The sequence below is a fragment of the Engraulis encrasicolus genome, chromosome 16, assembly GCF_034702125.1.
Source record: "Engraulis encrasicolus isolate BLACKSEA-1 chromosome 16, IST_EnEncr_1.0, whole genome shotgun sequence".
NCBI classification, from domain to species: Eukaryota; Metazoa; Chordata; class Actinopteri; order Clupeiformes; family Engraulidae; genus Engraulis; species Engraulis encrasicolus.
In genome coordinates this window covers 12,048,594-12,061,605 of record NC_085872.1, presented here as the reverse complement: position 1 = coordinate 12,061,605, position 13,012 = coordinate 12,048,594, and the positions used below count along the sequence as shown (strand labels likewise).

At 42.6% G+C, this 13,012-nt stretch overlaps 2 protein-coding genes across 2 annotated transcripts in view; one reads left to right on the top strand and one right to left on the bottom strand.

Annotated features, from left to right (window-relative positions):
- The window catches only part of acsl1a (acyl-CoA synthetase long chain family member 1a), a 44,620-nt gene extending 38,096 nt beyond the window's left edge, over nucleotides 1-6,524 (bottom strand). Inside the window, exon 1 of the mRNA XM_063218607.1 lies at nucleotides 6,434-6,524. The gene's annotated coding sequence lies outside the window, so the exon portion shown is untranslated. The remainder of the gene's footprint in view (nucleotides 1-6,433) is intronic.
- Nucleotides 6,525-11,143: 4,619 nt separating this feature from the next.
- helt (helt bHLH transcription factor) overlaps nucleotides 11,144-13,012 on the top strand; it is a 1,896-nt gene continuing 27 nt past the window's right edge. The window contains exons 1-4 of the mRNA XM_063220193.1: nucleotides 11,144-11,173; nucleotides 11,714-11,818; nucleotides 12,183-12,279; nucleotides 12,561-13,012. The exon at nucleotides 12,561-13,012 is cut by the window's right edge and continues 27 nt beyond it. Of these exons, the coding sequence (XP_063076263.1) occupies nucleotides 11,147-11,173; nucleotides 11,714-11,818; nucleotides 12,183-12,279; nucleotides 12,561-13,012 (681 nt within the window). The 5' untranslated portion in view covers nucleotides 11,144-11,146. The remainder of the gene's footprint in view (nucleotides 11,174-11,713; nucleotides 11,819-12,182; nucleotides 12,280-12,560) is intronic.

Here is a 13,012-nt window from a genome sequence, read left to right as displayed (position 1 = left end):
CTTTCCTTCCCAAAATAAATCATGTCTGTTCATTCCTGGGTGACAGATAATATGCATGTTCGCCTCCTGTGTTGCTTGTTAGTACTTCTTCTTTTCTTTATTATGTAACGATCCATCTCTCTGTGTGTTTAGAAAGACATCTAGCTTATTAAGTTTTCCCATTATATCTTTAAGTCTTCCTGTGTAGTCCCGTAGCCCCTTAATGCGCGCCGTACCTCCAGTGGCACTCTGTAATAGTCATTGAAATGTAACTACCATAGCACTTTAGAAAAATAGGGAGGTAACGCACACCAAGGAAGTCTTTCTTGAGGTGCTGGCTTCTTGTGCATGTTAAAGAAAATGAGAAGAATCACACCGCACACTCTGCTCCATGTTTTAATGGTGAAGTGACGTTTCTGCTGTCTGGCCTTCTTCAAACTCTTCTCATTTTCTTTAACAACTTTAGTGCTATAATACTATGACATAACACAGGGCCTTTAGTAATGCACTACGACTTGGTCATTGGCACTCCAGTAAAAGCAAATTTATAACGCTGTGTCTTAATGGGCTAAAACTACCTTCTCTCATTCTCTTTCCATTTTATCATCCCCACCTTCCTCTTCTTCTGTTTCGTATCCTAGCTGGACAGCAGGGCTGTTAGCCTTACTGGAATTGTCTGGACTAGCAGCTTTGGCTGACGCACCCATTGACCCGTGTGATGAGGTCAAATACTACTTACAAGTGGCTTCCAATGCTGGGGGGGTGGGGCAGAGAGGGTGCCTGTGGTCTGTCTGTGTGCTGGGTGACAGAATGTGACTGACTCAGGGAATATAGGGTAAAGGTTACCCTTTAAGTGTCATCTTACCACTGACACACGAGCACCATCGACCACTGATGAGCACATAAACGTAATGGACAAAGTGATTCATTATCAAATTTTCACAATGGACCAAGTTTGCACTTGCATGTTTACCACAAACTTCACCACTGGAAGCAAGACAATGATGACAGACTCATCATCCTGTGTGTAGACGCAATGCCCTATGACTGTTGTACCGCACTGTATGTACAAGGTCTGAATCACCATCCTTTGCCAACCTGCCAATCAATTAAACTATTACACCTAGAAACAATACACTCTTCAGCTGTGGTATTTAAAATATAGTATTCTTGCCCAACCATACATGCTGAATAGATTCAACCAAAAGAAAGTTCCAGTAGCTCTAACCATGAATGTCCATCTTTAATCACCAATGCAAGCTTGGGTGGTCTTAAGAGGGAGGAATAATGGAGGACATGCACAATTACTGCAGGTTGACAATGACAGCAGAAGACAGTTACACGAAAATGGAATGCATTACCTTTTGCTTTCCAAACAACAGATTTATCTGAAGTATCTTTCAGAGCAAAATGTGTTAAAACAGTAGTTCCCAAACTTTTTCAGCAGGGACCCCCTAATATATATATATATATATATATATATATATATATATATATATATATATATATATATATATATATATATATATATATATATATATATATATATATGTATGTATATAGCCTATATAAAGAATATTTCCGGCAATTAATATTACTAGATTTTCCATTAATAGTTTGTCCGCTAAGGATTGCTATAAATCCACAGGACGGTAAATATTAACTATTAGCTGTTAACCTGTGGATTTCCTGTTTTTATGCGATGTCTCTTTTGTCCGCGACCCCCCTTCAGAACGAACTTCCGCAACCACCCCCCAGGGGTCCCGGCCCCCAGTTTGGGAACTACTGCGGTAACATGTTATTTTACACCTTATCAAGTCAGCACCTCTTTTGTGTTTGAATATCTGGGTGTTATTATGGTGTTCCTTGACCTACTTAACTGGCCCCTTCTGCTTCCTGGATGTGATGTGTCATGTGAATGTAGTCTGTGTAAATAGCCTCCTTCTCAATGACATGGGCTCCACTTCCTCAACGTTTGTGTTCCACACTGACTCACAAACACACACAGAAACATGAAACAGAACACCCCCCAACCGACACGCACACACACGCATACGCACACGCACACACGCACACACGCACACACGCACACACACGGCAGTCCTCACCACACAAAGAGCTGCCCTCGCCAACACCAACACCAACACCAATTTTCAAATAGTCACTTGTGAAGACAGAAGAATAGAGTTAGTGTATACAAAACAGATCAAACGTTATATCAGTCTTACTGTACAATATTTACAATATGTTAAATCATACCACCTAGATCTCTCCCTCTATCGTTCTCTCTCTATCTCTCACTCTCTCTCTCTCTCCATCTCTCTCTCTCTCTCTCTCTAATATGGGGTGATGTTTTGATTTAGTAAATAAGGCTGTGATGTTCTGACCCGAGGCAGGGCTGGGGACTGGACGACAGTAACCTCCCTCCCTTCTCCATAACAATAAGCAGTCTGTCAACTGGCTTCTGGCTTCAGCCCAGACCCACAGAGAGAGAGAGAGAGAGAGAGAGAGAGAGAGAGAGAGAGAGAGAGAGAGAGAGACAGAGAGACAGAGAGAGAGAGAGACAGAGAGACAAAGAGAGACAGAGAATGGAAGGAGAGAGAGAGAGAGAGAGAGAGAGAGAGAGAGAGAGAGAGAGAGATAGACACAGAGAGAGGGAGAGAGAGAGCGAGTGAGAGAGAGAGAGAGAGAGAGAGAGAGCGAGCGAGCGAGAGAGAGAGAGCGAGCGAGAGAGAGAGAGCGAGAGAGAGAGAGAGAGAGAGAGAGAGAGAGAGAGAGAGACTAAGGAGAAGCAGAGCAAACCGAAGAGAAAAGGAACAGACCGAATGTGTGACTGTGTAGAGAAAACAGCCAGTGTGTTGCTCCTAACCCCTGACCCAAGTCACCATAACCATGCTGTGCCAGGACTGGACTGGGGGAGAAATAGGGCCCGGACACTTTTGGCTTAAAGGGCCCCTTCATGATTAGCGATGCACAACTGACTCACCGGTGGGCCCCACACCCTCACGGACCCCTATTTTCATAAATGTGCATTTATTAAAAGATTGTTTTTTTACATTTCTGAAAATAGGGGCCCACGAGAGTGCAGGCCCACCTGGAAATGCCCGATATGCCACATGGCCAGCCCAGCCCTGTGCTGTGCTTCCCTTCCATCACACTACCAACAAACAGTCCAATCTGCTGGAGATTCCTTGGGCTACTGAAGAGTGTATCTATATCGATAACAGCTGTTCCTATGGATATGACCGTGATCTGTCAGCCAAAGGAGGGTGTAAGGCAGCCAGGCCGTGCCCTCCTAGTGACGCAACAGCTTCAACGTTGCTACCAGTCAGGCCAAGAGCAAGGCAAGTACTTTCTGAGCTCCCGCAAAATCGGGAACTCCTCCCACTTTGTTGGGAAGCAAACAATCATTCGCAAACCAAGCCAGGCCGTTTGGGAAATGCCGTTTGGGAAATGTTAATTGTTATGCTCTTGGTCAGACCAAGCCTCGAAGAGATTTGAAAGTCGATGATAATCAGGATAGGTGTAAGGCAGCTTTGCCCTCCAAATAGGAAAGCTTAGGAGACATATAATATCCAATATCCCATCCAAATATCCCATGGTCTTCTAATGAAATTGGGTTAAAAAAGTGAAAAAGAGTGTAGTAATATATGTGTTCTGTATGTGTACACAACATAAGCATACTCTTAGACGTGTGTGTTTGGAGAATAAATGGAGGCCAAGAGGAGCAAAGGATGGAAATGATATGAATCCAGTATGTAGCATGAAACACACACAGAGACAGACAAACACACATATGTTTGCGACATTACAAAGCCTTGAACCACTTTACATAGAATGCCTGTCGAACAAATCTGCGATCTCACTGGCTTTCCTGTCACTCTCCACAGACCTCAGCAAAGGGGAAAAAAGTAGGCAGGGAGGGCCTGCTGGAGTCACCCTTTAGGCTACATCCGGTTTCTTTTGTGGTGGAAGGAGCCAGACAAGCCTCTCGCGGTGAGAGCCTCCAGCTAGGCTTCCTTCATATCCCCGGCTTTCCGGATTTAGGATGGCTGCCATTAGAATTTGAGCAACATTTTGAGTTCTCACAATACTATGTCACAACCACTCTCTACACGATTTTTCCAGGTTGAGCTTGTTGTAGGATTAATCTAGGGATGTCAAACTCAGGCACGGGGGCCAAGCATGTCATATTAGCTCTTCTGTCTGCTTTTCTGTCTTCTTTACAATGATGTTATCCATTACAGGCCCTGGAGCAATATGGAGTTAGGTGCCATGCCCAAGGGCACTTCAGCAATGGATGAAGGTGCTGGTAAGGGTGGGATTTGAACCTGCAACCCCCTGATCTAAAAGCCAGCGCTCTATCCATTGAGCCATAGCTGCCCTTATGTATAGTCTTATTCATCCAGAGCAACAGGGGAAGAGGGGATTGACAAGGACATACAGGATGTGGCTTATCTTCTTTCTGAAGAACAGGGGGAAGAAAGAGGCCTAGCTCAAAACCACTATGTGCACCCTACATTCTCTACATTCCTCTACCCTGGCTGAGGCAGCAGAACTGACTTCAAGAGTGAACAAATGCACACGCAACAGTGGCAGTGCTACCACTATACTTTCCTGCTGAGCATTTGTAACAACCCAAACAAAACCTATAAAACAGAAAGGGTAACTACAGCATATAGAGGACACTATATGTCACACTTGTTCACATTTTCTTTGAAAGCGTGTCGCATTTCAAAGCAAAGCACAACAACAACAACAACAACAACAACAACAAAACACATGTCGACCCCCTGGAACTTACAAATTTCAGGACCAAACAACTCTGTGACCCTCAGTGACTACAAGGGGTTAGTTGATTGTTTGGCCACAGGGGTGATAGTGAAAAAAAATCCTGAGCCTGAAGTTTTACCCTTGCTCTAACGACGACCACAAGATACTGCATAGTGACGTAACGTAGGCCTATTTTGACACATTATTCAAACATTTAATAGCCTGTGTATGACCATTATTCAAGCCTGATAGTAGAAGAAACCCCTGAACCTGTAACACTTTCTGAGATAAGAATAACCTAATGGCTAATTATTATCAATGTTTTTATTTTTGCAAACTCTGTCAAGCCTGAAATCAGGCATGGAGCCTGAATAATATCAGCCCTGTGGCCAGCATCTCATATTAGGTCTTCTGTCTTCTTTTCAATGTAATCAATTTTTAATGTTGAGGTAGCCTATATCAAGGTTGGAGGAATTCTGAGGACCATTCAGCACAGGGCCTTGATGGAAAGGTGACATCAGGGTACCTGGCTCTCACCAGTTTGCGGAGCTAAGGGGAAACACGAGGGAACACCTGGCGAGCGACAGTTTAACATGTGAGGGCGTACCCAGACAAACTACAACCTTCAAGATGTCCCAGGGCAACTTGTTTTATCATTGGATGACATGTTCTAATACTGTCCCATTAGTAGGTCTACTAGAACACTTCACATCAAGTCACTAAAACTAGCAATTACACGTGCAGACGTAAAACAAATCGGACAGAAAGACAGGGCAAGAAGGAATCCTGCTCCATTGATTTACTTATAGCTTGTCTTGTACCCATGTCAATTAGAACAGTCGTGCGACAAGCAGGCGGCAGCACGCAGCCCTCGTGGAACGACAGGGCGGGATGCTACAGCATAGTCTTGCAACAATGAACACATTGTAGCCCATTTTAAACTCGTTGTAATATTAGCTAATTAACTAACAATGGTGTCACTAGACCGCTCTTTTCAAGGCGTGCTGCGAGCCCAGCACGCTGACAACCGTTTCCAAACAAAGTTGACTGTCACACAACAACAATGTCGCCACCCCTTCGCTCTCAGCTTCTTCTTTTAGGCTTTGTACCATGACAGCGCCAGATGACACGGCCAAAGCTCAAGGGTGCAACCATTAATGTGAGACAGTACAGTATACTATACAGATACACAATTACATGTCCAGGAAAACAACACAATGTCGACGAAAGGCAAGTATGGCTGTTCCTCGATGTGTGCGTGATTCTAGATTAATGGCCGCAGACTCGGGCGATGGGAGAGGAAACTCTCAGCGCACCAGTACGCCACAAAAAGAACGCCTTATGCAAGCAGTGGTTGCTAAATTTGTTTGGCGAAGTCCCGCTATTTGCATCTGCAATTGTAACGTTGCCAATACAACTCTATGTGCCACTGAACACGAGAATCAAGAAATACAACAGGAAAGGTCCAGGTCTCATTTGACACCACGTAAAAATCTTAAGAAAACGGCAACAATGCGCTTTGTTCACATTTTTCACTAGTCGCTTACATCTTCTTTCAACTCTATCTTCTTTCACCTCTTACCAACACGTTCTAGCACTGTATACCGTGGGCGTTATTAAAGCAACCCGATGAGTTCATTTAAAAGCAATAAAGACGTTCAATGTGTACGATTTCACAAACCTGAAGAATAGCTCCGAAGACGAACCATGCAGAAATCTTGTAGAGGATGTGGTGCTCAGAGCTGTCCAATTCGTAAACCGGGTAGCTTGTTTGGCCAATAGGAGTGGTTGTGGAATATTTTTGACGTTAGACATTGTGAGAAGAGTTATCATTGGGCGGCGTTAAGAAAAATGCATACACATAAACTTTGGCTATAGCCTACACAACACAATACTCCCTCAATTAGGAGCGTTTGTGAGTAACTTTAGCCTACACCTTTGAAACAGGTGGTTTGGCAATAAAGGCGCAACATTTCCTTTCAGAGGGATCACCTTGGTCGTTTAGTTTCAGTAACTTTTTTCACATGGATGGACACTTGCCTTGGGGTAACCTGCAGACAATGCCATTAGATACAGACCCAAGAGGTAAGGGGAGAGAAGAACGACTGCAAGACCTATCAAGCGTTTACAAAAAAGTAATTGGCCTATCGTGTCGCATTCGGGAAAAACAGTTAAAAAAAAAATAAACTCACAAAAAGCACATTAAACAGCCACTCTATTGCATACTGCTTCGATGTCCTTTATTTAATCGGCTGTTTAAGTCTAATGTGGTGCTATGAGAATGAAATGTATTAATCATATGCGAAAAGTGACTCATTATGTTTGCCTCTGAGTAGCATGTAACAACGACGTAGCCTATAATACCTTGTGAAATGTAGCCAACACGCACGGTAGGCCTATGTCAACGATCCTAGTTTGAGTTGCCATGACGTAGGCTTAACCTAACCCTGGATTTGCACAACAGCATCCTCTGCCGCCGAGTCTGCATAATCACCAGTCATCAACCTAACGGTCCTGTGTGAAGTTTGAATAGATCCATCGGAAGCATCACATAACTTTTCATAAATGGTATCCTCAAGCAGTCTCAAGTAGTCTGAGTTTTCCCATGTAGGCCTAGGCCTACCCAATCCAAAGGATTTTTGTATAACACCAATTTATAGACCTATAGAAACACATTGACAAAGTCATACCAACATTTGTTTTGCATTCGAGTTGGCACAGTAGCCTATTTAAAACTAACAAAAATAGTTCGAGGTGTGTAGGCTACATTTGCTTTATTTTGTTTCCAATGGCACATATAGGCCTACCAAGAAGTGTGTGAAAATAAGCTTTCGGTAAGGGTGGCACAATAGGAGCCGTGTGAAATTATGCGAGACAGACTCACGATGGCGCACAAAGCTAAAGGACCGTGATGGCGACTGCCTGGGGTCACTGCGGGTCACTAAGCGGAGCCTGACAACGCATCAAACTGATGTAGAAATGTATATAAACGCATGATTCTGGAAGGCTTCAGTCTGCGACAAATACCCATTGTCGAAAGATATCATTAGTTTGAAAATACTTTTAAATAAACACGATTGAAGGGTTAGTATGTGGTGAATATTCAGACACACTCACAGTAACCGCTGTAAGCCAATTTATTAACTTTACGAGTTTTTGAATCGTACACTTGGAGGTGTCACGGGCTGAAAAGACGTTTATGTGCCGCAACTACATGTCCATTCGTAACCTTCTGAACAGTTCTCCGATTGAATGCATTTAGTGTGACACAGCAAATATAAGATTACGACAGGTCTATATTTTCGACATTGTTTTAAATATTTAAGGGATCAGCATGTTTTCTATCCCGTCGTTGTCTCAATATAAAGAATGCGAAAGAGGGTGGTCTATGTGGAAACCTTTGTAGGCCTGTTTTACAAGGGAATAAGGCAAGCTGTTGGCCTAGGCTACTAGTGTAATCATGGTGACATGCATGAACGCACTGTCGTTGAGGCCTGCCAGAGTGATTCTCTTTCACATGGTAACTCCTTACAGATCCTATTAAAGCTCCAGGTAGCTGCTCTGCTTTATATGTCAAGCCATTATGTTTATGTCATGTGCATAGAACTAATATATTTTTACGAAGTTTTCAATCAATAAAGGAAACAGCATCAGACAGAACACCAGATAATTCCAAAAGGATTACTCTTATTTGGCGCAGTTATGTGTCTATAATTGCACTATACAGGCTAGTTATCCCCTCGTCATTAAAAAAAACAATATTCGAGCTCCCCGGGAAGCACTTTCATGAAATTCACTTTTATGATCCTCAGGTTTCTTTTATTTATCCCAATGAAGGTGTCTGGTAATGTAATCCAGTGTGTTGATAGTCATACCACAGAAACTTATACATGCATGTTGGCTGAATGGAATATGAAAGTCTAAATACAATGAGCATGGCTACACATGTGCATGAGTATGTCTTAGGGAAATGTAAAATACTGCAGTGTGCCAGAAAAATAAGCAATAGTCTGTTATTGAGGTAGGTATATGCAGAAGCAATATGATCCTCTCAGTCATCCTTGTAAACCCGGATCATTGAGAGGGCTATGAGAGGTATAGTTGGAAATCAAACATCGTATGACAAAGTAAAAATCAATGTTCATGTCATGTCATGGTGGTTAGATACGATGCAATACTTACGATCGTGTTTATAAATCTTGCTCATATGTATATCTCTACTCTGTGCTTCTCTGTGACGCACGAGGACGCACGAGGTTTCCAGTCCATATGATCACGTTTTTATCAGCACAGGCATTCCAAATCATTCACCCGTGTTAGGAAACCACGAAAATCAACAAGGTGTCATTCGTATTAGATACAGGGATGGAGTGATGTAATGCGTTCTTGGGTAGACATAGAAACTAAGCAGCTGCCTCCCGGCGCTACTCTTAATTGATGCACGAGTACAAGGTTACTCACTGCTCATGTGGTGTAGTTGTGGTTGTATTTCATATATTTAGAGAGACGCATTGCGTATTGTAATTGGTTGGATGCATTTTAAAATGTCGGTCTGCCTCTAGCCATATATCCATATATCCATCTATCTATCTATCTATCTATCTATCTATCTATCTATCTATCTATCTATCTATCTATCTATCTATCTATCTATATATATATATATATATATATATATATATATATATATATATAAATATAATATATATATATATATAAATTAAAAATTAAATATAAATTGTGAGAGTTCACGTGATTCACTAGCTGTTTGTCCTTTATGATTGTACATCTCCGTTGGTTCAACGTATTTGAAGTTTATTTATGTATATATTTATTTGTTTATTTACATATTACGCCAGCCTTTTTAAAAAAGAAAAATCTAAAATCTAAAATCAAAAAATCTTTGTAGTTTTGAATAATATCCGTTATTTTACTTTCAGACACGACAAGTCTTTCAAGACGAAACCCGATTTTAAAAAGACAAGCAGACCATTTTGGCGCACGAAACCGCGTCTGAGACCGTGGAACGGAGCGCACACAATAAACCTGTTGTTAACCTTGCTGTGAAAATATGTTTGAAGAAAACAGCCAATTGTTGTATGAAATGTATTCAAGTATAAAATAATGCCCTTTGTTGAGGGAAACTTGAGCAATGTGAGGGTACAAAAGTCCCCTGTGGCATTTGCGTGCTCCCTTTGTGGACTTGGCGCTTTGGCGTCTCCACTTGGCGCATTACCCAGACCCCTTTAAACGCGATTGTTTCTTTCTTTCTAATGACATTTACCGGATCAAAACATGCTGTTAATTCGATCAGAAAGCTTCATCCTTCACAACAATACCAGAATAATTTCTCACAAAGTTTGTTAAGTTGACCGAAATTAGGCAAATGAATAGAGGTCTCCAGGCTCCCCTTTTCGCAGGTGATGGAGAATAATGCGCATTAGAGCCAGCTGCATTCTTCTTTATTTCTCCTCCTTTCTTTCACAGCATTATTAAAATTTAGGCCAATGAAACTATTCATTCATTTCAATAGACATTTTCGTATAGGATAATAGGATACAAATTGAGCCTCTCCAAAAAGAATCCAGTGGTGGGTAACCCTCGTGTGCCAAAGACGCCTGGAGTCTCTGGCTTGGACAGAGGCGAAACCCGTGTGCCAGCCTCAATCCCACACCTGCCGAGGCCTGGAACAAAAATAGAGAATGTAAACAAAAAGCTTGCCATCTCCCATAAAGGATGGATGTGTCACCAAGTCGTGTGAGAAACGCTGGGAACAAACGGGGGGACTCCATCTCCAAAAGATCTCCCTTGAACTTGGCGGAACAGCCTATTAAAGGCTTACTTAATTACTCTAATGTTACTGGACAGGCCTTAACTCCCAGACTGTGGCTGGATGGAAGTTAAGATAGCTTGCTGGGATTTGTAAACAGGCGATCGTGTGAGAAACGCGAGGTTGGGAGAAAGAGAACCCTTTTCACTGCTGCTTTGTTTTCCTCGCGCGCGCACTGCGCCCTGGAGGATCAGGGGGACTCGGCGCTCAGTTCGCATTTCCCGCCTGGGTTGTTACTATGCAAATAATATTCTTAAAGTAATCACGTGTCTTTTGAACAGCCACGTGGATTAACAAAGCAGGTCTGCCCCCTGCTACCCTACTGCTTCAGATTTTTACTATTTCTTTAACTGATCCTAAATGCACACATTTACCCAACGCCTTGCTTTTAATCCTGTGGAATAATTTATGGCAATGAATGCTTGAGCCCCCTTGCATGATCGCTTTATAAAGGCTCGAGTTTAGTCAGACACCTCAGTCCACACAGTTAACTGGTACCAGCACAGTGGTAAAACTGCCTTGGAGAAATATAGCCTACTTTTCTGTTTTCTTGTTTACCAACTAATGGCGTCCAGGATGAAGGACCGCAAAGTAAGTAGATAACATCCTCTATCTCAGCCTATCCTTTTCAATTATTTTGTGTGTTTCAGTGTGTTTTTGTTTTGTGTCATATATTTAATTTTCTATATTACATATAGGCTAGTGCCTGTATACCACACCTGACAATGGGTTATGGTAATATTTTTGGTTAGCTACGGGCATAGTTTGCGCGCGCAAAGTTGCCAAGCCACAGTCGATTCCAAATACTTGTGTTGCCTACAATGATCTTCACGTATTTCGAAAACTCTTTTGTATTATGCAGTTCCATGAATTTGTGTCATAAGTACTCACTATATAATTGTATGAGCTTTCCGCTGTCTAGTTGCACAGCTGGGGTTACGCGTAGTTTATAATGATCATCTCGGAAACGCACAACGAGCGTTCTATAGATTTACCCATGATCTGTGCTGACATGGAGGACATGTTTTGAACGTTACAATTTTGCTATTTTCCATAGCAAACGCATCTTGCAATGTTTTCCACAATGTTGTGATTTCTAAATTCTAATTACTGTTCCTTTGTCATTTACAGAGAACTCCAGTCTCGCATAAGGTGATAGAGAAGCGCAGACGGGACCGCATAAACCGCTGTTTGAATGAACTCGGGAAAACTGTTCCAATGGCGCTCGCTAAACAGGTATGTGTACAAATCTCAATTTGCCAAAATATTCCCAACTATTTCCCATTTTTGTTTGTGATATACGTATTGATGTTAGAGTAATAAACAGACGAGCTGGGTGCCCATAGGCTACGCGTAATAGCCTACGTGTATTGCGCTCCAGAGTGGCTCCGTGCCAAACGCGCAATTTCATCTACTTCGCAGTATGAACCAATTACATTTTAAAATTATTTCTGTATTTCTCACTGACGCATCATCATTTACCAACCCTACTTTTGTTAATAGCAAAATAACACTCTGCCGCTATGGACTAACGGTCAGCAGTCAATGCTGAAACGCAACAACATAAAGGGGCTCACGAGTTTCATTCTTTGATTCACAGAACTCTGGAAAGTTGGAGAAAGCAGAAATTCTGGAAATGACAGTCCAGTACCTCAGAGCCCTCCACTCTGCTGATTTCCCCCGAGGAAGAGAGAAAGGTATGTACTTGTACCACTTGCCACTTTGGTGCGGTAGGCAGGTTGTCTCGCGAGGGGCACTGACGGAACTTTCCTAACGTGCGCGCAGGACTCAACTGCGTGTGTGCGAAGAGTCCGTCTACAGTTCAGGCTCTGCGTCGTAGCTTTAAAATGCATTATATCAGTAGATATTTTTTGGTATGGATTACGCGGAAATGTTTCAAGAATATTCATTGCTGTATTGACTGACATTGAGCACCACAAACGTTTCTCCCTATACTAATTATTTCGTCTCATTACAGGAGAACTGTTTGCAGAGTTCGCCAACTATTTCCACTATGGATACCACGAGTGTATGAAAAACCTTGTCCACTACCTCACCACCGTGGAGCGGATGGAGACTAAAGACAACAAGTACGCAAGGATTTTAACGTTCCTGCAATCCAAGTCCCGCGTCGTCACGGACCCCCTGTTCAGCAGTTTAGGCGCGCTTCCCGACACCTCAGACTATTTGTGCCAATTGCACTCTTCCTCAGAATACCACAGTCCCAGCCCGTCTGAGTCCATGTTCCAACAGAGCCCCACTGGACACTTTTCATGGCACAGTTCATCGCGGAGTCCAACCATCGGCTACTCGCCGGTATCTTTATCAACCCCACCACAGCAACACCCCGGATACTTGTCACCGGTGCAAGGACTTGATCACCATTATATCAACTTCATCGGTCACTCGCACCCAAACGCATTCAGTTTG